This window comes from Macaca thibetana, chromosome X (genome assembly GCF_024542745.1).
Source record: "Macaca thibetana thibetana isolate TM-01 chromosome X, ASM2454274v1, whole genome shotgun sequence".
Lineage (NCBI taxonomy): Eukaryota > Metazoa > Chordata > Mammalia > Primates > Cercopithecidae > Macaca > Macaca thibetana.
Window position 1 is genome coordinate 108,354,854 of NC_065598.1, and position 24,073 is coordinate 108,378,926.

Genomic DNA, 24,073 nt, shown 5'->3' on the forward strand with positions numbered 1-24,073 from the left:
GTTAAATTGCCTCTGAAGAGCAACTGTCAGCAGCAGAGACCAACCCTAAAAACCCCAAGCTTCATGAAGCAGTTCAGTTCAATTTAACCAACATTTACCAAGGACCAAATATTTATACCAACTCTTTAAAGTACTATTGGGGGTGTGTAAATATGAATGAGAACATTTCCACTGCCCTCAAGGAGGTTTCAATCCAATCGAATGAAAGAATACAGGGCAAGATACATCTTTAAGAAAAGTAGAAGTAGTGCCATAAAGGACAGACAAGGAAGAAGTTATTCCTGTTTGGGGGAAGTGGGGAGGAGAACAGTATCTGGGAAGAGATGGCATTTAGAGTCAGATCCTGAAAGCTGGGTCAGATTTCAATGAGCAGAGGTGAGGGGAAGGGTATTCTATTCTGAGTAAGCAAATGCATTCCCAGAATGACCAGTCGTCTAATTTGGCTGGACACTGTGGGGTACACAGAGGGAACCTGGCGAGATATGGCTGCTAAGAAAGACTGGAGTCAGATCATAAAATGCTTTTAATGCCAGGCATTTGGGCTTTATCCCATAGTCAGTGGGAAACCAGTATAGATTTTTGAACAGAAATTCACAATCAGAGTTGTGTTTTATGACACCCCTGCAAATCTCATAAAATGGGGAAAATAAACTCAAAGAGAAAGAGTCTTGCTCTGAATCAGCCACAATCAGGCAGAAAAGGAGAAATTAGACTCCACAGTCTTTCTGTAACTAGTATAGCTCCATTGCACATATAATAACCACACAGATATTTGCATATAATTTGTATAAGACAAATAAACCTATGGCCTATTAAGCAATTTTCAGATTAAATTGGACTCTGCAACCATTCTGCATTCCTTCTGTGTTTTCCACTGTCCTGTTTAACAAAGCTCAGGGTACTTTCTGGGGAGAAATATCAGGCCCCTAGTGGGACACTAGAGGAAAGGTAAGGTTGCCAAACCAGTCAGATTCAACACGCCTCCGTGTCCAAAATTCTGCCAGAGACAGGACTGCCTGCAAACAAATAAGGCTTACACCACGGAAAAGAGCAGACTCAAAAGTGTTTTTCTCTTCACAGATGGCACCAAGATAGCAGCACAGAAGGTGAAAACTGGTGAATGGCATTTAGAGACAAGATCTGCAAGGCCTGCGCCTGATGAAGCTTTTGCATGAAACTCAAGCGCTGGGGACAGAAAATAAACATTTCTATCTGAAAGAGCAGGCTTGGTGTTGGTCTGCTCTGGGCAGCGCTTATAGTTCAAGGCTGTCCAGTTGTGAACAGAATGCAACACCTGGAAGGCAGTGTCTTTCCTCAAGGTGTGCAGACTGCTATTTCAAGATCTTATACTAATCCTTCCCCTACCCACTGTATAGATACTCTATCCTTCAAAAGGGCAAGTCCCACAGCTCTCAGTAGGGCCTTCCAGGAAAAGCCATCACAGAAGGATAGATCCACTGGTTTGGGCTGGGTGATGGTGGGGGCAGAGAGGAGGGTGGCAGCGGGTTTTCCAGACTTACTCTGTCTACTTATTCCCCTCAGGAGCCTCGGGCCTTTTCATTTCCTCCAGCACTACCTGGGATCTACCTTAATTTTCCCCACTTTTCTTTTCCTCTCCTGCTCCACCTTCCCCTCTACTCTACCTGACACTGGGTCAGCCTCTACTTTCCCAACACTCAAGCTGTTCCAGTTACACTTATTTGAGGCATCTTTTCCCATCTTGGGGAACAAACAACAGCAATCCTATTCTGTTCCTCTTCCCTGTCACTGGCTGAACCCACTCACACACACACACACACACACACACACACACACATATACAATCACCCTGGATCCTTTGGCAAAAAGGGTCTGTAGAAGAGCTGGGTTCATCCTTCAGTGATTGTATCAAAGATGGGCTGGGATCACTCTGAAGAGAGAGTTTGGAGAGGGGGTGTCAACTGCTAACCTCATCAGCCAGGTTGGGTTTCCAGTGTATGGATATAATTAATTTATTCCACCAAAGTGATGGGGGCAGGGATATAGTTAAAATGAGGGGGTGAAAATACAAAATCAGGGAATAGCCGGGAAGAAACAATTCTCAGAGCACTCCAACAACCCTCATCCAGATTTAGGAAAACTAAGGGACAGGGAAGCCATTTTCCTATATAAAAATCCTGTTTGCCAGGCGTAGTGGCTCACGCCCGTAATCCCAGCACTTTGGGAGACCGAGGCGGGCGGATCACCTGAGGTTGGGAGTTCAAGACTAGCCTGGCCAACATGGAGAAACCCCGTCTCTACTAAAAATACGAAATTAGCCAGGTGTGGTGGCACATGCCTGTAATCCCAGCTACTCAGGGGGTTGAGGCAGGAGAATTGCTTGAACCCAGGAGGCGGAAGTTGCAGTGAGCCAAGGTTGCGCCATTGTATTCTAGGCTAGATGACAAGAACGGGGCTCTGTCTCCAAAAAAAAAGAAAAAATCCTCTGCTGATAATAAGCCCCCATCTCCTTTAGGCCCCCAGATTTGATGTCTGTTTACAAATACTCAGCTTCATTCAGGCCTCTGAAATTTCTACTCCTGGTGTTTCCTAAGGACAGAGTTTCTGGACAATACAAGGCATCCCCCTATCCCTTCCCCACCTTCACCCTCACCTCTCTGAACAATTCACATTGTAGGGAGACCAAACCACATGAGCTCCACAATGACAAAAGCTGCAAAGAAGCTGCCAAAGGCATAACGCTATTCACCAGCAGCCCCTGGAAGCCAAGAGCTAAGGTTCCTCGCTTGGGGTACTCCAGAGCTAAAGTCCCAGCTGCAGGAGCGGGGCGGGCAGAGAAGAATGTGAACTGGAGATACAATCCTTTTTCTATTTCCTCAGCCTAGGGCTGTCACCTGTCACCCAGCTGTGGTGTTAAGCCCCTCCTGCCCCCAACACACACCAGAGAAAGAGAGCAGATGTTGAATTTGAGCTGCAGAGAGGGACCAAATCAAAGGGTGGGGAGGAGGGATTGCTGAAAGAGAGTTACTATGAGAACTCCCACTAGGAAAAGTATTCTGAGCCTTTTCCAGAACAAGGCAGGACCGCTCTAACTTTAGCTGGTGAGATTTTTCTAAGAACTACATTTATTTTTACATTTAAGATTCAAATTCATATTTGGGAAAAAGTGACCAAGACAATGAGCCTTAAGGTGCTGTCAGATCCTTTACCTATACAGGCATCACCAGTATTCTTATCAAAAAGTATCACTGCCTTTTGGAATTCTAAAAGAATCAATCACGTTTTCTTTAGGACTATGGCATCTGGAAAAACTGTATAATTATTTTTCTCCTTGTGTAAATGTAAGACATTACTTCTCCTAGGTAGACAGGTAGAAGGCTTTTTCCGAAGTTTGACCCATATCTAACCTCCAGATATAAAAGTCCTGAAGATCTGCCACAAGTAATGCTGGGATTCACAAGTGGACACTTTAATGTGGATATTAAACAAGTCCCACAAATAAGACTTAGAGGCCCTAATATCCCAAAACGGAAGCCTCACCTTCTGCAGTCTTGCCACCTTCTCATAGCATCCTTCCAACTCCTGCCGCAAGTTCCGATTCTCATCTGAGAGGATCTCAACCATCTGCTGGGCTCTGGAAACAATGGCAAAAGGGTCTGCTGGCACTGGCTGATAAGAAGCAGAGGATGGCTGAGCCCGAGGCATAGCTGAATAGGCCTCTCCTGGCTGCTGCTGTGGCTGCTGCTGCTGCTGTTGGTGGTGATGATGATGATGGTGCTGCTGCTGCTGTTGCTGCTGCTGCTGACTCAGGCCAGGTTGGGAGAGACGATAGTGATCCCCCTGGTGAGCCTGATTAGGAAGGAAATGCTGCTGCGGCCTAGGCAGGTGAGCTGAATGGTCTCCCTGGTTTGGGACCAAGGGGTGTCGGGCAGGAGACAATCTAGTGGATGCTGGAGATTGTAGCAAGGGCAAGGACCCCCCAGAGGTCAGAGAAGAAGTAGGGCTGTGAGGCTGAGAGCTCCTGGTTGACAATGGCAATGAGATGTCCTGCGCTTGCCTGTAAAACATGAAGGGCAGGTGCGGGTTAATTTCTCTCCCAAGGCACTGGGGGAGAAGGGCTCACAAAAGTGAGATGAGGAGGCTTCTGATGCCCCCAGGACACCTGCAAAACGAAGAGCAGGCAGGGTCTGACTATGGGGAAGTCTAACCCTGCCTGCTCTATCTCTGCAAAGACTACAGCCCTTTTCCAGCCTGACCTTCTGTGACTCTGCCTGACAAACAGAGGTGTGATCCCATGAGGGTCAGAACCAGACAACCTCCATGGTCACTTTGTGAAAATCATAGTGATACACACTTGTATACCCATTTGCTCAAGTCTAAACATTTCAAACCATTCTTCTACAAGGTAATTTTCATCTCATTATTTTAAATTAAACCTTTTCTGACATTATACATGTGGTACAGCACACATAAAGATCCTAGTTAAGAAACTATGTTCCATTTGCCAGGAAGGAAACAACGAACAGCCATAGAAACCACCCCTCATCTTGCTATCTGCACCTCCCTTTAGTAATTCATACATTCACCAAAAAAAAAAAAAAAAAAAAGGCAAAACAAAACAAAAAAAAACTATTCAAGGATTGGTAGATACTTATATTACAGACACTAAATAATTATTGTTGCTTCCAGTTGTTAATGATTTAATGATTCCCATTAGCAGTAACCATAAAAAGACTTGAAGAGGGTTACAAGCAATGCTAACATACTATTTTTGGTGTAATGAATCACAAAATGTAAGAACTGGAAAGGCCTTATGAGAAAATTATTTAGTTCAACCCCATCACTGGACAGATGGGGAATGAGGTCCAGAAAGGGGAAATGATCTGCCAAATATTAGAGTGGTAGTGCCAGGGTAGAATCCTTCTTTCCCAATTCCCATTTTCTGGCTTTTTCTACTACCATAATATATTGATTTCTGTGTACTGATATTCAGATTTCCAGCCTATTGGTCATAGAAAGTTCCAGAAAGAGACCTTTGGCACATTATTTAATGTGGCTCTCCCATTTTTGTACCCAATTACCAGGTACAAAATGCTAACATCTAGGTATAAACAATTCCTACCTAATGACTATTAGCCATTAAGGGAAACAATTAAGAGTATGTGGATGGATCACTTCCACTGTCACCACTACCAGGAATAATATCTGTCAGTGTGCACTGAAGACAAAAAGCTTGTTCATCCCCTAGCTCATGCCCAATTAACCTCATATGCTCCCATGTCCTGTGGACGCTTGTTCTACCGTTGGTATTTCTCAATCCAGGGAAGACAGATGGCTAAGTGCATGGGATCTGGATCCCAACAGAGGGAGTCTGGAGACCTCTTCTGCTGCTCACGAGCTGTGTAACTTTGCGCAAGTTACTTAATCTGCATGAGCCCGTTTTATTCTTGAGGTCACAAATAAATTGCAAAAATACTGAGGTCCTCTCATTTTTGGCGCAATAGGAATTACAAAGAGTCACTTCTCTACCTCCCAGTGAGATAAGCTGATCTTGTTAGCTTGTTACTTAAAGGATATCCATTTAATCTTTGCAATAAATTGCATAAAATTCATGGTGGAACTGGGACAAATAACCAGGAGCAATTAACTTTTAACTGTCATTCCAGATGCTAAAGCACATTCCTCACACACACACTCCATTTACCATTACTGTTCATTTATCCATGTTTACAAGGGATCTTCACTATAAGGGCTTTGTATAGCTATAAAATCATTCCAAACACTTTCTCATGGATACCCAATAACCTAGATCTTCCCAAGAGTCCTCAAACCTGTTCAAACCCTGGATTCTGTCGCTCAGCCCCATCTATGCCTCTGGTGTACCCACATTCTTCCAATCACATACATCTGTCATTATAAATAATTGCTGAATATTGAACAGGGCATGCGAACTCTTTGGGCAAAGAAGAATTGACATGGTACTCATGAGTACAATTGGAAAGTTGCTGCCATACATAATATTTTTCCCCAGAGCTCAAAGCACTCATTCAATCAAAAGCCTGGGAGTTATTTATACATTTATTTGGTGAAGAGTTCCTATTTTCCAGTCTATGGATCTTCAGTTTCCTCACAGGTAAAAGACTATGTGCTCTTTTCTCTCTTTGAATGAGAGCTATTATAATTTCTACATGTCTACAGAGTTAAAATATAATGTCCTGAGATTTGTTGGGGCTTGTGTGCCTCTTTTCTGCTTTGTGGGCAGAAAAGAGGGGCTTACGTTTCATGTTCTCCAATGCAGCTCTCAAATTTTAAGGGAAAAAAAAATCACTATATTAACCTTCGTTTTTGTTCCCAGAATTTGCAAGTCCAAGGCCTGGAAGGTATTCTCTTTTAAAGACTGAACGCCCAGTTCTGAATTGGGCTTTCTCTCCACAGCTCCCCTGAGCCTCATCAAGCAACCCAGACCTCTCTCTCAAACAAACTCGGCCACTGGCCTCCCTCCTGCCTGGAGACTGAAAGGCCCCTCCACTCCCTGGACGACAGCACATGGCCTTCCAGGGACCTTGGGAAGGAGGAGACCATGAGGTCTGCAGAAGGAGGTCTCTGGGGTCAGATAAGCTGAGGATGAAGATAAACAGAGACAAGGCAGCTGCCCCTCAGTTCCCCAGACTGGAAAAGGAAGCAGATCTCAGTGCATTGTGATGTTGGGAAAACCAAGGCAGGCCGTCACTGGCTGGTTTGCAAACAAGCAACGGCTTGGGCAGTGGCAAAGGGAGAGAAAGCCCTTCAGTGAAGAACTCAATCTGGGCTTCAGCATCCACTCACCAGGGAAAAGCAGGATGGAATGAACACTGGGGTGAAGTTCCCCCTGAGAAAAAAGGATTAAGGAATGACAGGGGGTAAGGCAGAGTGTGTGTGTGTGTTGGGCGGAAAGGTGGGGGAGGGATGTCAGAGGAAGCCAAAATATACCCCAAATTAAATAATAACAGTAAGAGTAATGACAGTAATAATAAAGGTGGCAGCCACATGAGCAGCACACTCTCCAGGTCCTTCAGCACACAGCAGCCTGAATCACTCCCCACTGACACGTTAACCAGGAACAACAAGCCGCCTGCAGACAACAGAATCACATGATTCCATGCAAGCCCTGACCTGCCTCCCGCCACTTCCCTCCCTTCATCCTGCTCCTTCCTAAGGCTACCTGGGCAACTGGGGCTCTGCAGAAAAGGGGACATAGCATACATGCAGGACAAAGGCCAGTGACTAAAATCAGGATCCTCCCCAAAGTTGGGGGAATGGGGTGGGGTAGGGGGTACACTCCTCCCAGAGACAGTAGTAAGGACACAAAGGGAAAGTAAAAGCCACTCCACCCAGCTGACATAGCACCTTCCACCCTGCCACATCGATGACTGGGAGTCCTCACCCTCTGCAGCCACACACACATGCACACATGTGCATGCACACACACTCCACACTCCTGGCACACACATGTGCAATCCTGCACACACACTCTCACCAGAGCAGGTGCCACCCAATAGCCTGGAACTCGACTGATCCTCACCACAGAAACTGCCTTTCCCAGGCTCTGCAATGGTGAATCGGTGAATCTGTGAATCCTGGAGCAGGCTGCAAATTCCTGATGGTTTCTCTTGCACAACCAGCTCTGCTCTGAACTACAGAGTTAGGTCACCCTTAGATTCCACTAAACAAGGATTTCAAGAAACCTCGGATCTGGGCATGATTTCAACAATTGAAAGGAGGTGGCTGCTTTATAAACAGAAATGATTTAATTTTTAAAAGCAGTTGATAAATATATAAACCCAGGATGCAGAAAAGGTTCAGCACTTAGAAAGACAAAGACTCTGAAATTTTAAAATTCTTCAGATGGCTTGGCCTTGTTTCTCATCTGGAGTTCTGGGCATTCAAGGTATTTATTTTTTTAAGTGGGGAGAGGAAGACATAAGAAAGATGAAGTAATAAAAGGATTGTTTATAATTTTGTTCATTTTAACAGCAAATCTCCAGCAGTTCACTGCATCTCTAAAAGCAAACAAATGTTTTCTTAACAGCAATTTGTTCAAAAAGCTTGCTTTGCATCCTGATCTGTAATTTGTGGATTAAGGGCTCAGAATGTAGTCTTCTAATTGGCTGCTGCTAGCAGCAGTTACTTGGAAAGGTACTCAAAAACTGTATAGCTAGTTGGTTAAAGGAAATGGAGGAGGGAAAATGTGTCACCACCTTAAAGCAGTACACTTCTGGAAAGCAGTTCAACTACCTCCTTTTGCCAGTAATATGTCAATAGGTGCCACTCCCTCACGCAGGGCCCTGCAACAATTTTACAGCCAGAATTTGCCTGATGCAGACCCAAATTTCATATAGAGCATCCTCCCACTAGGGCCATTTTAGGTTTGCTTATTCATCAAGCATTATCAAGCACTCTGCTGCTCTCCCATAGAGAAAAACTTGTTACAGCAAAACTGTGTATTAAAATGTTGCTCAACAAGGGTAGATCAGCATGGGCTCTGTTGCTTTTGAGGACAGAAAGAAAGAGAAATCCACAGATAACTTAGGTGGGAGGATAAAAAAATATGTATCTTCCTGTAAAATACATGCAGCTAAATTTCTCCGGTGGTTTAATCAGGATGGGAAAAAAGAAAAAAAAGAAAAAAAAAAAAAACCCTCTTTGGGCTCCCTATTATTTATTTAGGGAGATCAAAGGGCTTTTCCATCTAGCTTCAAACACTGTGGGAGTCATTTCAGATCACAAACAATACTGGTGAATGAGTTCTGAAAATAGCTTTCCTAGGAAGGCGGGCTGTGTGCTGAGTGGGGCTGTGGCTTCTGCTCCACACCCCAGCCAACACACTCCCCTCCCACAAGGCAACAGACGTCAGCCCATCAACAGACTCTTCCATACTGATGGGAAAAGTAAAACAGAAACCCCCAGCTTCATTGATATTTTGCTGGCTTGAATGGGTTTCCACTAAGTGAAGCAGTCTTGAACAGATCAACCTTTCCCCGGGTCTTCCGTTTCATTGGTCAGATGGGAATCTGGTTCCTGATCTCTTTTAAACCTGAGTGGCCCTGTCGGTTACCCCATTTCCTGTTCCAAGACACTTATCAGAACATAGGCTCCTGCCCTTTGAAAGCTGCACAGAGGAGGTTGAAGGGTTAGGAAATCAATCTGGGTTAAGAGGGAAAAAAAAATCCTAAACTGGCAATGTTAGGGGTGGAGTCCAAAGCGAACTGCCTCTGGCTAAAAAAACAGGACCTGGAGGGCAAAACAAAGAAATACCAGGAAATGCTAGGTGCCTTCTCTTACTTTCACCCTACTCCACCCCATGACTGCCTTCTCTCCTGAGTCACTCAATGAACTTCAAGCCAGAAGGTTTTTTCCAAAATAAGCAAGTAGGGTACAGGAGACAAAGAGGTAGACATCAAAGGACATCACAGACCTAGTCTGTGAGCTGCATATAGATGAAGGCCAGCCTAGGACCAAGCACTTCACACCTGATGGCCACCCATCATTACTCACGGTCATGGGGCAGGATGCCACACTTAAATGCCACCATTGGTGCCCACAGTTTAAACCTTTTCTCCTGCCCTATATGTTGAAATACTACTGATCAGAGACATGGCCCAAATACTAACAACAGGAACAATGAACAGAATCATAGAATCATAAGATCTAGTGAATATAGCAGTGGGACAAAGGACCTCTGAATAATTAAGAAGTATATATAGGAACAACTAAGTATATAAGACAGAAATGGTACTATTTTTCCTTCTGTATTTTAGCATCTGACTAAAATTTCTATATGATGTGATGGGAATTTAACTCAAAGGTTTAAAAATGTGACAGGCAACTAATAAATTTTCTACCAAAAAAAGATACAACAGTCCAGATTTCATAAACTGCAAGCATAAGGCAAGTAACATTCTGAACCTACATACATACATAGCTCCCCCACCATAACATCTGGGTATTTGTTTAGTGTCCAAAAGAATAATGGTAATTCTATGGAAAAATGCTAACTGACAAGAAATACACAGATTTGTTTGCAAAAATAAATGATGAGAACTTCATGGAGGGGAATATGTGCAAGTGATAGGATGTTCCAGACTAATTAAAGTGCAAGGTAATTTGCTTCTACTTCTCAAGGAGGGTTTATGAGAAACACAGACCCCTTCTTCAACATCCTAGGAGACAGGACAGCGAATAGCTGCTGAAATCAAGACTTTTGCTCCTGTTCATCCACTAGGCCATTGAGGCCACGCTCAACCTACAAAGCTAAGGGATTGTTAATACAGTGCTAATCATGGCTACAGAGGCTACAAATTCAGGTTGGCAGGCAATTCTCTAAGCCAGAAGCCTGTCATGCATTGCAGAGTTTGTTATACCAAACAGCTGCCCATTCCCTCCCTAAGATTCCCAACACACAGCAGAAGCTGGTTGGGGATGAGGTCAGGAAATGACAGAAAGAGAACTCTCTTACCTGGCTGCTCCATACTCAGGGGGATGCTGATACCTCATCAGTTGCCCCTCTGTTCTCCCTGGCTGGTTCAGGCGATGCTCACTATAGAAGTGCCCTGGCTCTTGGGGCTTGCACACTACAGATTGGGGTGGCATGCCCTTGAAGGGATACTCTGGTGGGGGGCCTCGGTGTTCCATGCCCTTCAGGCTATGCTGGTTAGGAAGTGGCCCTTGGGCCTTGTAGAATTCACTGGAACTTGTGGGATTCTTGTACAGGTCATTGGGTTGTGGTGGGGAGAGGGGAGCACTGGTAACAGGTGGATGGGCCTTAACTCCACTGGTGGCCAGTGACATCTGCATTAGTCGTTCACTCAAGGAACGGACATGCCCTTGCTTAAGGTCTCTGAGTCCTTCATCTTGGTGCATCTTTCCAGGATTGAGCCGCTGAACTGATGGGCGTCCCTCGGTCCTCATCTTCTGGTTGGTGACTCCAGTGACATAGAAGGCAGCTCCAACACTGGCATGCTGTTGGCCCCGAAAGTACTGGGACTGAACCTTGGCTTCTTCGTAAGTCGGGAGTTCTTCATTATTCTGCATTCTAGGAGACAGTTGCTTCTCCATGATGATGTTTTCTGACTGGATTTCCTGCCCCTGGGGTTCTTGTCGAGCAGCATGAGCCACAAGCTGTTGGTGGTGGTCTTGGGGACTCAACACATCACTCTGAGGGCCCAGGTTCCCACTGCCAGTGGGGAAAGGAGGGCCATTCCCTGTGGCTTGCTGGTGTATGGCAAGTAGGCTGCGATTCTCACTAGGATTGCCATAGCGAAGCTGCTCTTGTAGCAAACGCTGCAATACTGTGGTCCCTCCACTTGGCTGTTCTTCAGAATTTCTCATCTCTATTGCTGGTGGTGCCTTGTGAAGAGAGAGAGAAATTGGGCACCTGGGCTGCCCTTGACCTGGGAAGGGGAAACAGGAAGCTTAACACCCAGTTGATGGATAAATTAGTCCTCTAAAGGGAATGAAAATGGATATTGGAGGGTGAGGATTCTATTGCAGAAACAAAGTAGAGAATTTAACCTAAAATTAATAGATTTTTGGGGATTCCAGGCCCTAGCACTGATATGATGAGGAAAGTGGAGGCATAAGAGCTCTAGGCTTCCTCTTTCACTTTTAGCATGAGCTAAATATTCAATCTGGACTTAACTCCTAAGAATGCTTGAGAAACCTGGAACAGTCAAGTAGGGTAATTAAAGTGGGTAACTTTTCAAGGTCCATATTCACAGGCTTCATCTCTCTGTATTCTATTTAAGGTAAAAACCCAAATCTTATTACTGTGGAGGTGGGGGCAGGACAGTGGGGAAAATTACCCCATAACAGGATTTGTAAAGCAGCTCAGCATATGAAGCGAGCTACAAAATGCAAAATAAAGACTCAAATAAATAAAAGGTGAAGAGAGCTTGGCTTGCACCAGATAGTAATGATCCCTGCCTCGATGCAAATCTTTTTCTCTGATCTCATAAGGCTCTGAAACATCTTTTTAAAAAATCATTTTTGTAGTGTCCATTTTGGATGCTGCTTGGCTTAATAAGAGAAGGACTTGGAATACTTATTACTGACAAAGTTGCCTTTCAGCCCTCCCGAAATAGTCATCGAGATTTGTTGTTGTTGTTATTGGGTAGGAGAAGCTTAAAGGGGAAGCCTCTTTTATTTGAAGTGTGCCTCTGACAAAATTTAGAAATTGAAAAATATAAAGACCATCCTTCTGGAAAGGGTGTATGATTAGCATATCCCCTCCCTCACCACCAATTCTTCTAAACAGGTAATATGGGTTGACTGAAACTGATAACTTTAGTAACACAATTTAATATTCAAATTCTAATCATACTATTGGTTTACAGGGTATACAACTGATTCCTCTTTTCTTGACGTCTATTTTCTCAACTGAAAAATGACTGGTAGATGACTTCTCTCTCTCAGCACTGTACAGTATCCACTAATTCATTAGAGATTCAAAAATTCTTTGGACAGAATCTGTCATGTTAAGTATTGGAATTAAATAATAACGTTCAATAATGAAACTCTCACTTTAAGGATCTTTAGTAATTGGTGGAGAATGAAGATAATGTCACACAAAAAGTCACAATAAAGGTCAATTTAACCCGCATCAGGTTTCTAGATGGCAACTCTGGATCCCTGGCTCCCAGGCTCTTATTTCTATGATATTAAGTGGCCTGCAATCTCTCTGGAAACATGAACCCCCTTCCTTTGGTCATGCAGAGACAGAGTGACCCAGAATGTATATATAGTATATGAAGAAAGTTCATCTTCTCTCTTCACTTCTTGTTGGTTACTGCTACCTGGCTTCCAACTGTTGTGCTGGGCAGTCTGACAACACGAAGGGACCCTCCAAAGTCCCCTTCATCATATTCTCTTGGGAAGTGCACACCAGTGGGGTAAGCAACCAGTCCCTTTTCCATTCCTCCCAATGTGCCTCCAGGACTCCTGTACTTGAACTGTCAAATTGGGATATTCTGATAGGTTGACAAGCATAATATATAAATCTTTTTTGGTGCCCAAAACTAGAGAGATGACTACCAAATTACTTTTCCTTGCTCAAAAAATGGAAACAGGAACATGTATGGTGTTAAAGCAAAAATGACTTACATACGCTCCCTGCAAGGCAGGGAAATGCAGACACTGAGCTGCCCTGGACCCTGAAAAGTATACCACCCCCTCCCACGTCACATCCACCCCACCCTGCATGCACACAGTCACACATGCATACACACATGCACGCGCGCGCGCGCACACACACACACACACACACACACACACACAGAAATATTCCATACCTATTTCTGCTTTCTTTTAGGCTTAAAGCCTTGATCAGGATAGGGAATTCTTGCTTATGAGCAGCTCCAGAAACCGCAACGGCAGATTCCCTCTCCCCTAACACTCAGGTTCAGGGTAAGCGCCGCCAAGAGTCCAACCACTGGTCACTCTGAAATGTTCAGGAGGGGAAGGGAGGGAGAAATAAAAACGTCGTTTCTATTTTGCCACCAATGGCCAGCAGTTAACCAAACCAGTTCTTCCAAGAGAATGACTTGTCCTCCTATGGTGCTTGGCTTTTAAATGAGTAGCAGAGTCCATCTCCACTAGGGCAGAAAAGAAACCTCAGTGTCCAGCAGCTGTGTCCGGAAAGCCAGGCCGGTCTCCAGTGATGGAAATGTTCAGGTCTGAGACTAGAAAGGCTTGCTCTGTTCTGACCTCACAGCCCTAGAAAGCTACCACTTCCATTCCAAGTTGGAAGGGTGGATGATGACAAAAGCCAAAACCACTGTCGCCTTTAGGGTGCAACCTTTAAACTGCTATTAGTAGCAGGGGAGGTTAGTGAGGCTCACTGTCCCACATCCCAGAAGGGAGTGCAGTCATCATAAGGTAGGTTTTTGGTCAAAAAAAGAACACTCAGTGAGGCTCCCAATTTGAGTGCCTCAAGCTCAGATAGGTGGGGCGGGAGGGGGGCAACTTCTTTTCAACCAAGTCATTAAGTATTTATTAAGTATTTATCGACTATTCCACACATGTGTCAGCCTCATGCTAGACACAATAAGGGCTACAAAGACACATAAAATATAATCCCTGCCCTCATGGAGCTTACACTCTGATCATCTAATCAACGGTCCATCCATTCTTAGAGTAGGAAAGTAGACTGCCCTTCCCAACACAGAGTGCAACCCTTCTCCAAGCAGAAGATGTCTCCACTTGCTTTCTTGGCACTTCCATTGCCCCGGTGTCTCAGCAAAAAAAAAAAAAAACTCACAGACTTACATTATATAGACTAGATGCAAATGCATAATAGACCTGGATTTGAGATAGTCCTTATGTCTAATTTCTGCTTGGACTCTCTGCAAAGCCTTGTCAGCCTAATCAAAATGATTCTAAGACTCAGGAGTTTAAGTGAGATGCACATGAACCACATTCCTATCTTCTGTCCTGGCCTATCTATGATTCATTCATATCACTTAAAGGAAAGGCTTAATCCACTCCATGAGAGGAGGAAAGCAATACAAAAGAAGTACACAAACATCTCTGTATTTTGAGAGCATGTTCAAAACATTCAAGTTTTTAAAAAATCCACAAAACCACAAAGTGATTAATTTAACATTATTTCCTTGCAATGTTGCCAAAAATAAAGTGAACAGACATACAGTGAACAAACACAGAAATGTGTCTTTCCATCTTGTTTTGGCACAACATATAATCATGATCAAAAGCAAAATCATCTCAAATCTGCAAGGTAATTATTTTAGGGTATCTCCCCTAATTTTGAAGCAGAGGAACAACTTCTAATTGGAATCAAAGCTGGACTTTTAACAGAGCTATGGTACATAACCACCGGCTTCTATTGTCCAATTCTGAACAAAACATTCATCCTTTTTTTTTTTTTTCTTTTTCAACTGAAACACCAGAAAACTGCCCAAGGCTTTTGAACTTGAGTCCCTGGAGAGAAACTACCATATGATTATTTTCCAGTACGATTTAGATTCTTCAGGCTGATATTACTGATTTTCTCCTGATACTCAGCTCTTCACTGAGAAAACTTTACTCGTGCAAGGTCTTTCTTCTCTCAATTTTGTCCTCTGTATCCTTTTCTTATTTATTTATTTATTTATTTATTTAATCTATTTTTGAGATGGAGTCTTGCTATGTCACCCAGGCTGGAGTACAATGGCAGGATCTAGGCTCCTTGTAACCTCTGCCTCCCGGGTTCAAGTTATTCTCCTGCCTCAGCCTCCCATGTAGCCAGGATTACAGCTATGTGTCACCATGCCTGGCTGATTTTCATATTTTTAGTAGAGTCGGGGTTTCGCCATGATGGCCAGGCTGGTCTTGAACTCCTGACCTCAGGTGATCTGCCTGCCTCGGTCTCTCAAAGTGTTGGGATTACAGGCATGAGTCATCACACTCGGCCCCTCCATATCCTTTTCAAAACCCAAATCACTTTATGTTAACTGGACACAGATCGTTCCCCTACCCTCACCCCCCTCGTGCCATCTTTGTCTCTGTTTAAAACAGAAAAAGAAATCAGCCTAAGGAAAAAGCTTTGCAGAGTCCTCTCCAGTTTACTATTTTCTTCTTGAAGAACTTATGTTCATCTACATGTCAAGAGTCACATAATGAGGAAAACACTACTCCATGTATTTGAGAAAGGAAAGGAAAAGACTCCTTGTTTCATGCACAAGAACTAAAATAGTATGAACTCTGTAACCTTTAATCTCCCTGTAGCTTTAATCATGCCACTGCCAGGGGTCTGACATCATCTTCAATCAATAAAATAACTTTGTTTCTCCTGGGCACACAGACTGTCTCTGAGAATATTTGATAGGAAAAAAAAGAATAATTGTGGTTCTGTCTTTAAAAATGCAATTTGAATCTACATAATCAACTGTTCTATAACAACAACAGGGAAGCAAGGCCAAGCTAAATTCTTACTCCATTTGCAGTCATTGGCCTCTCTCAATACACCTGTGAGGTTGAGCCAAAACATATTAATGAAGGCCTAGATGTTTCCCAAGACAAGTCCCAGAAAATCCACATTACAAGGTGGTCAGGACAGACCAAATTCCCACCCTTCAAATAAATTTTGCAATATGCCTATAAGATCTTCTTTCTATCTCCTCTTCTATACCCTCCCGCATTCTGCCCCTACCTCTCATTCTACCCAACCAGGATAAAGAATCTAAGTCTAAGAAAGCTGTTTCTCTGCTAAATCTTGGTCAACTTGTTTCATCCAATTTGACTCCCTTATCTGGGCCAGTTCAAAGTTTTCCCTGTACCTATGTGTATGTATTTGTGCAAACACACACACATACACACAACCTCTCACAAAAAGCGAGAGGCCCCAGTAAATTCTTACGTTCTCTCAGGTTGGTCCATATTGTAGCCAAAGTACCCTAGAGAATACCTGTCCCAACACTCTTGCAACCTAAGATACCAATTCACTTCATTTGGGATGTGAAAAACAATGGTCCTTTTGCAGGTTATCTCTAAACTTTCAACAGGTAACGGGTAGGCATCATAAACACCGTGGCACAGAGTCTGGGCCTAGAGTCACACTGCCCAAGTTTAAATCCTGGATGTATGGTTTACTAACAGACCTTGTACATGTCTCCTGATCTCCCAAGTCTCAATTTCATCATCTGCAAAATAGGGATAATGGTGCTCATACTTCACAGGGTTGTTATAAAGATTACGGGAATTAATCCATGTAGAGTGCTAAGCATGGAGACTGGCACATAATAAGGCCTCAATAAAAGTAAGCTATCACTGTCACTGTTATTTCAAAGTAGCCTCTTTTTTTTAGAAGTGTACAGCAATTTTATGAAGGTTTTTTTTTTTTAAAGAAACTTAAAAAAAAAAAAAAGAACCTTTATTTGCAACTCAGTCTACTACACAGGGGTCCTTAGATCATTGAAACTCAGAACTGGAAAGGTTCTTGGGAGACCACCCAGTGGTCCCACCCTCTTCTTGTACAGATGAAGACGCCAGGGCCTCAAAGGGTAAGAGAGAGCCAGGACCAAAATGAAAGTTTTTATAATGCCTAGGGCAAGAACCCTTCCACTACAACATATTATCTAGCATTATTTGCCTGTACAAAGAAGATGCTTAATAACTACTTATTACATAGAATTGACCCTGGTTTTGAAAGACTATAAACCTGCTTTAATGCTACCACTGATTTTCCAGTTCCATTGGAAGTAAAATGTTAATGGAAGGAAGGAAAATTCAAGGAGGTAAGGGGGAAGTGTTCAGCTAGAAGTACTACTATAGAAAGGCTTTGCAAATTCACTTTTTAGGCTAAGATGTGAGGTGGATTGAACAGCAACATGAACCTCCACGGATTGATGTCTCCAGGCCCCCTATTTCAGGTCTGTTCAATATCATACCAGCTTGGCATTGGCTCTTACTTAATTCTAGCATTAGTTCAAGAAAAGGCTTAAGAGAAGAGTCAGCCCTGACTCTTCTTTGTTCTTATCTCTACCTCTACGATATAGTTTGGAGGTATGTCCTTGCCCAAATCTCATGTTGAATTGTGAGGTTTGGTGGGAGGTGATTGGATCATGGGGGCAGATCTTCTTGGTGCTGTTCTGACAGTGAGTTCTCATGAGATTTGGTTGTTTAAAACTGTGTGGCATCTTCCCCCGTTGTCTCTCGCTTTTGCCATGTGATGTGCCTGCTCCCCCATCGCCTTCTGGCATGATTGCAAGCTTCCTGAGGCCCCCATCCCAAAGCGAAGTAGATGTTCGCACCATGCTTCCCATAAAGCCTGCCGAACTGTGAGACAATTAAAACTCTTTTCTTTATAAATTACCCTGTCTCAGGTATTTATAGCAATGCAAGGACGACTTAATACACTCTATTGCAAATACCGCAATTATTTTTGCACCACCCTATTAGATTAGGTTCAAAAATTATTTTAAGAACCACAGCAAGGCCTTGGCATTTCCAAATCTTACTGAGGATCAGTGTGAGAGATCCGTTTCTGGGACGGTAACTCAAGGTCTTGGTCGTTTTTGGTCCCAGTTTGACTTTGCCTTGTTCTGAAGCAATTACCTTGAACATGTTTATAGGCAACAAAAGTGATCAACCCTGAAGTGGATGTGAGCAGTGACATACTGTGTAGCAAGGAGAATCCTGTTGCCATCTCCCTCTATCCCCCAGCACACACATCCATTCCCAAAGAGGAGTAGACTATGTCTTCACATCCCCTTCTTTATTATCTCAGGAAAAGTATAAAGGGTCCCTGTAATTAGATGGAGCCTAAAATGAGAAAAGTTTAAGAATATACCTAGAAGCTGCCTGCTTCACCAATCTCTAACCTCCAATGCCAGACCGCCCATTTTTCAAGTCTACTTATATTTTATTTTACAAGTAACATAAGCACAGCATGCACATATTTTTAATAAAGAAAAAAATCACTTATAATCCCAGCACCTCAACTTAAGCATTGTTAACATTATATTTCCTTTAGCGTTCCTATGTGTATTTGTGTTTTTACAAAGCAATGAATTATTAATAAGATGTAATTTTGGATCCTGCATTTTACCTCATCATAAATACTTTTTCCATGTTGTGGCATAACTTCATAACATCGTAATGGCTGCATAATAGTGCATTAAACAAGTGTATCAGCATTCACTTACCCATTCTTCAATTATTAAGACATGTAAATTGCTTCCAATTTTATGCTAGTCTAAATAATGTTACAAAAACACTTTGTGATTGAACCTTTTTCAATACTGTAGTTTGTTTCTTCATGATAGAATCCTAGAAGTGAAACTGATGGGTCAAGAAGCATAAATGTTTTTAGACAACCCACTAAAAAATAAAATTAGCAAAACACCAGAGTCCCATGAAATCCCTCCCTCATTTAACGAAAAATTATCCTGCTCTCATTTTTCCACCAGGGCAGAGCAGGGCTCCTGGGAGGGAAAGAAGCCAAGAGAAGCAGTGTAGTATCCCAGTGGCTTGCGAAATGGCAGAGTGGAACGTGGGCTCCCCTGTGAATCCAGCTTGCATGCACTTGCCCCAAATTGCCACCCAGCCAAGAAGCTAATTAGTAAAAGCATCAGGTGGGTGAGAACAGGTTCATGGCCTGTAATAGCTTATATCATCTTTCATTTTTGCCCTTGGAAAGATCTGACAGTCAGCTTGAAGACATTCAGTTCTTGTGACCCAACCTGCTTACATTCTGAGAATTGAATTTGTCAGTTTTTAAATCCCAATCTTCAATATATCTTAAGGGACATTTTGCTTTATAGAACTAAGCAGGCATGATCAATGAGCCTGTGAGTGTAGCTCTATTTTCAGCCTCAGTTAAAGTGGCACATTTAAGGTCAGCCCTGTTTAGTATTATATGACTAAGTGACACCTGTCTTAAATGGTCAATGTATTATAGACAGAGGTTTATTTTGCAGACCTGACCATAAAAGTCATCCAGTCCTAAAGCAGGGGAGGCAATAGGTCAGAGATGCCCCTGGCTTAGCAAGAGTGGACACAACAGGCATTCTTTCCATGACTTCTTAGCCAGAACTCTCAAAATAAGGCAGTTCTGCTTTCTACCTTCTCTTTGAAGATTTTTCCCTAATCCCTCTCCATCTATTCCTGACCTCAACTCTGCTCAATATGGAAAATTAATTCTCTATGATGACACTTATCACAGCAAATTTTCCATAAACTTTTATTGAGCACTTAACTGTAGCCAGACATTGTGCTAGGTAAGCCCTAGGGTGGCAATAAATAAATAATAAATAAATAAATAAATAAACAAAACAGAGCCCAGTCCTTGAGGAGCTCCCAGTCAGGCAGAGGAGGCCCAACTCAACAGGAGAACAGAGGTATGAGCCGATAGCTCCAGCAACACATAGCGCTCTGCAAAAAACCCTGGGCTACCTGAAAAAGCTTCCAAGAGGAGGAAAACACCAAAAACCTATGAGCTGAGTAGAAGACATGGAATGTGATAACCAACTTGACATCAAAGATAGGTTGAGATATATCTTTGGGAGTCATTAGCATATGGATGACAGCTAAGGTCGTAAGAGAGGACTAGACCATATTGACTAGGAACAGAACAGAACCCAGGATGAAACTAAACATGGACTTCTGGGAAAAAAAAAAAAAAAAAAAAAAAAAAGGTCATTTAAGGGTTAGGTACTTTGCAAATGTGGGAGGGAAAGAAATTCCTTTATTTGTCCCCATGGCCTTTCCTCCCATATATCTCCAATCTAGACCTTGGAATACTCAGCTCCAGGGACAGAAATCCCCAGCTGTAGTGCGGAGAGAAAAAAAAATTAACTCTCACCTTTTAAGCTTCTGAGTGCCCCGGTAGCAATCACCATTACGGGTTGAGCCAGAAATGGAAATGGAAGTTGCTAGACTGTAAGATCTTAGAGGGCATGGGCTGGGTGTGTGATTTTTCACTGTATCCATACCAATACCTAAAACATTAACTGGTACATAAAACGTGCTTAATAGTTGCATTCTGAGTAAATAACTTTCCCAAAACTTTGCTAGAGGCCACAGCAGGAGAAGAAAACAAAGAAAGACATGGAATAACAACAATAATAATGTTATTGTTACCTTTAGTTTCTCAGCCTTCCTTCTAAAGAAACAAAAGCTCTTTCACTTCTGCTATTTTATTTGTCCTTCTCGGCAGCTCTGTGGGGAAATAAAGGCAGATGTGATTAATTCCATTTTAGAACTGGAGAGGGAAGCTCAAGTCCAGAACAGATAGCTAATCATAACTAATTGGAACAGAATTTCACTGCTGCCCATTGGTAGGGCCAACATTGGAACCCAGGTCTTGTGACTTCCTTGGTTCTAAGACATAACCCTCCACAGAACTGCCTCTCCAGTTTTTAAGAGGACAGTTCACAAGAGAAATTCATTATGAAAGCAAACTCCTGAAGCACTCCAACAGTATCTTGAGCAAGTGAGTGAGCTGCATCTAAAAGAAAGTAATCTGTTCCCCCACATCAACACTGGGATGACTAAACCCAATTCCCAATGGGGCTCTACTAACATAATTGAGAGCTCCCTGTTTTGCTGTGCCCCTTTTCAAGGGAGCCCCATCTGCCTTCAGTCTGGTTTTTGTGTCTGAGTGGGGCTCAGGTGCTGACTGCAGGTGTGGCATCCAGCAGGTGCATGGACAGGAGCCAGCATTTCATATCTTCATACCGAAGGGTCTGAGTCACTCTCTGAAGGCAGAAGGCAGCCCCTCCTCCTCCTGCTGTTGCCTTGCAAGCACAGGGAACCTGCCTTGCCTGTGGTGCCATTGCAGAACTGAATCTAAACCCTGCCTTCCCAAGAAGGACTAGAGTGAGATTAAACCACAAATCATATAACCCAGCTAACTTTCTCACTTGCACAAACTACTGCAGGCATACACCTACGCCGTAGGCACAGCGTCAGAGAACGTAGGTACAGAATGACCGTCACCTAAAGTGATGGGGGAAAGGAGGGCCACAACAGGCCCATATTTTGGATTTAGCTACACAGCATGGACTCTACTGCAAACGACCCTAAAATCTCAGAAGCAAATACTCACCCCCTTAAAAAAAAAAAAAAAAAAAAAAAAAAAAAAAAAAAAAAGGTGGAGTACAGTAAAAAGAACCTGCTAGAAATCTTGCACTCCTGTTCTCACCATAACCTCTCTCCTTCAGGCTTCCAGGGGAGAACTGCTTAGCCTGGTCACAGAAAGCACCAGGTCAGAAAATTCATCATATTTCCCTAACAAAAGCCCAACTGGCAGCCTGAGGCAGATAGAATGTTCCTGGGAGTAAAGGGGGTCATCAAAATTTTCTTAGCTTCAAAAATTGTTTGCTTTTAAAAAAAAATCTGCCTCCCCCACTCTCTCTCTCTCAGGCACACACACATAGACCAAAGAGAAACTAATTGTACAAGAAAAAAAAAATGGAATCTTACCTTAATAAAATGGTTTATTGTCATTTGTTCTATTTCTCTAATTCATACGGGAAATTCAAATAAGCTTTGGTTTACAGTCCATGATCCAGAAAGCAAAACTGGCTACCACACTAAAATGTGATCATTGTATATAAACATAGTAAAACGAAAATCTGAACTGAAAATCTAAATGTAATAAAGAGGAAATTAGGTTTCTTCAAAACAGGCAATCTAAATAATTTTCCCCATCTGTGATTTTTATCTTAGTTTGCTATCACATGGAACAAATGTCACTAATTCAATGCAAATACATGCCCCTTGAAAACAACCAAAATGAATAAGGGATGTACTAATTAGCTTCTAATGGGGAAGGTTTTAATTGAGCTATTCTTTAACAATCTTCATCAAAGTTTCCAGGGCAACTTCATAAAAGGATGTCAAACCTGGCCCATATTTTTATTCCCTTAAAAATAATTTTCAAAACACAGAAACACAGAAAGCTGATTTCTCTTCCATGCTGTTAACACTCAGGCCACTACATTTTCTGATGTCAGCAATCCCCTTCCCACAAATATTCCAAGTATGCACCACCGTCATTCTCCTTTCAATTATGTGGTTTCTCTGCTCCTTTACTGATTGAGTCCAGGCCTCTCGGATAATGAGAAGCATGTGCAGGGAAAATATGCTCTTAAAAAACACATACATCAGTTTTATCTGCATTATAAAGGGGAGAGCAGATCATTTGTCCACATCAAAAAGACTGAAATGTGAAGTTTGCTATGGGGTATATATAAGGGGAAAAAAAGATCTGTATCAATGCCTAAGGTTGGTAGAGGGGCGGCACAGTTATTGTGATCTGATGTGACACCAATAAGAATAAGGGAGACTCTCCACCAAATCCACCCTTTCTAGCTTGGCCACATTTATATTTCATGTTATCTTAATGTTTCTTTTGGGGGTATTTAAGTTCTGACATACACATGGAAATGAGCCACGAATTGTACAGCAAGCATAAATATTCCATCATTAATAAAAACCAGCTGTGTATAAAACGCTACAATGGCTGGGTTTCAGTTACTGGCTATCATCAGTATGTGTCACAAGCAAATATTACTGAAAACTTTCTCCCTTAAAACGCGCATGTGCACACACACAGAAGTGTGCTTTATTCTTTTTCACCTTTTGGAGGAGCTTTGAAGAAGTCACTGATCTCTATAGTCCTTTTCAACTAACGTTTCTTTTTGAAGCTATTTTTCACCACCCTGTAAGATACTAGAGTTCTCTTATTTGTACCTCAACTTACCACACAGTACAAAACTGTTTAATTTTTTTTTGTTCAAAAAGCCGAGAGGGCCAATAATACAAATGTTGGGTTAATGGTAATTACAGTTAGTAAGGCAATGGGGCACCAAAGGGCACTGTATGTTATGAGAGAGCAAAGCTCATTAAAAAGGAACACCTGCTCAAGACCCTATAATAAGCCTGCTTTGCCATCATGCAAACACCTTTCATCCAATGACCTCAAAGCATGTGCCCAATATGAAGCATGCCGAAACACCTCTGTGAGGTATTAATATCCTTGCTTCCCAGAAGGGTAACTGAAGCTTTGAGCAGCTAATTCATTTACCCTTGGTCACATGGTAAGCCAGAGAAGGGCCGGGCAGAGAAAACCAGATCCCGGCTTCAAGTCACACAGGCTAATGATATTTCATAGAGTTAGGGCAAGAGTGAAAGTGCCTTTACAAACGTCAAGGCAAGCCCACAGACTTAAAAGAGTAGATTTTCAACAGCTGCCTTAGGAAACATTGGCAAATACATCCATTTGCATTTTCTCCAGGATCATATATTACCAAAAAAAAAAAAAAAAAGTTCCTGTTCCTCATTTGGTACTTTCTAAATACTAAAAACCCGTACCGCACTTTCTACTCCAGTTAGAGAAATTTAATGTAATTTATGATGAGCCACTGGTTTCCAGGAATGAATCCATCATTTTTTTTTTTTTTTTTTTTTTTGCTCTTGTTGCCCAGGGTAGAGTGCAATGGCGTGATCTTGGCTTACTGCAACCTCCGCCTCCCGGGTTCAAGCAATTTGTCCCTCAGTTTCCCGAGTAGCTGGGATTACAGGCATGCGCCACCACACCCAGGTAATTCTGTATTTT

General features: G+C 42.6%; 1 protein-coding gene across 4 annotated transcripts in view; it reads right to left on the bottom strand.

Annotated features, from left to right (window-relative positions):
* The window catches only part of AMOT (angiomotin), a 67,147-nt gene that overhangs the window by 37,869 nt on the left and 5,205 nt on the right, over positions 1 to 24,073 (bottom strand). For 2 of the 4 annotated variants that reach the window (XM_050776759.1, XM_050776761.1), the window contains exons 2-5: positions 20,593 to 20,670; positions 13,305 to 13,453; positions 10,475 to 11,408; positions 3,520 to 4,036 (exon numbers count right to left, since the gene is read on the bottom strand). In XM_050776759.1, coding sequence (XP_050632716.1) covers positions 3,520 to 4,036; positions 10,475 to 11,346 — 1,389 coding nt within the window. In that variant the 5' untranslated portion in view covers positions 11,347 to 11,408; positions 13,305 to 13,453; positions 20,593 to 20,670. Of the gene's footprint in view, positions 1 to 3,519; positions 4,037 to 7,540; positions 10,444 to 10,474; positions 11,409 to 13,304; positions 13,454 to 20,592; positions 23,755 to 24,073 lie in introns of those variants that run through there. The other 2 variants (XM_050776760.1, XM_050776762.1) reach the window with 2 other exon arrangements.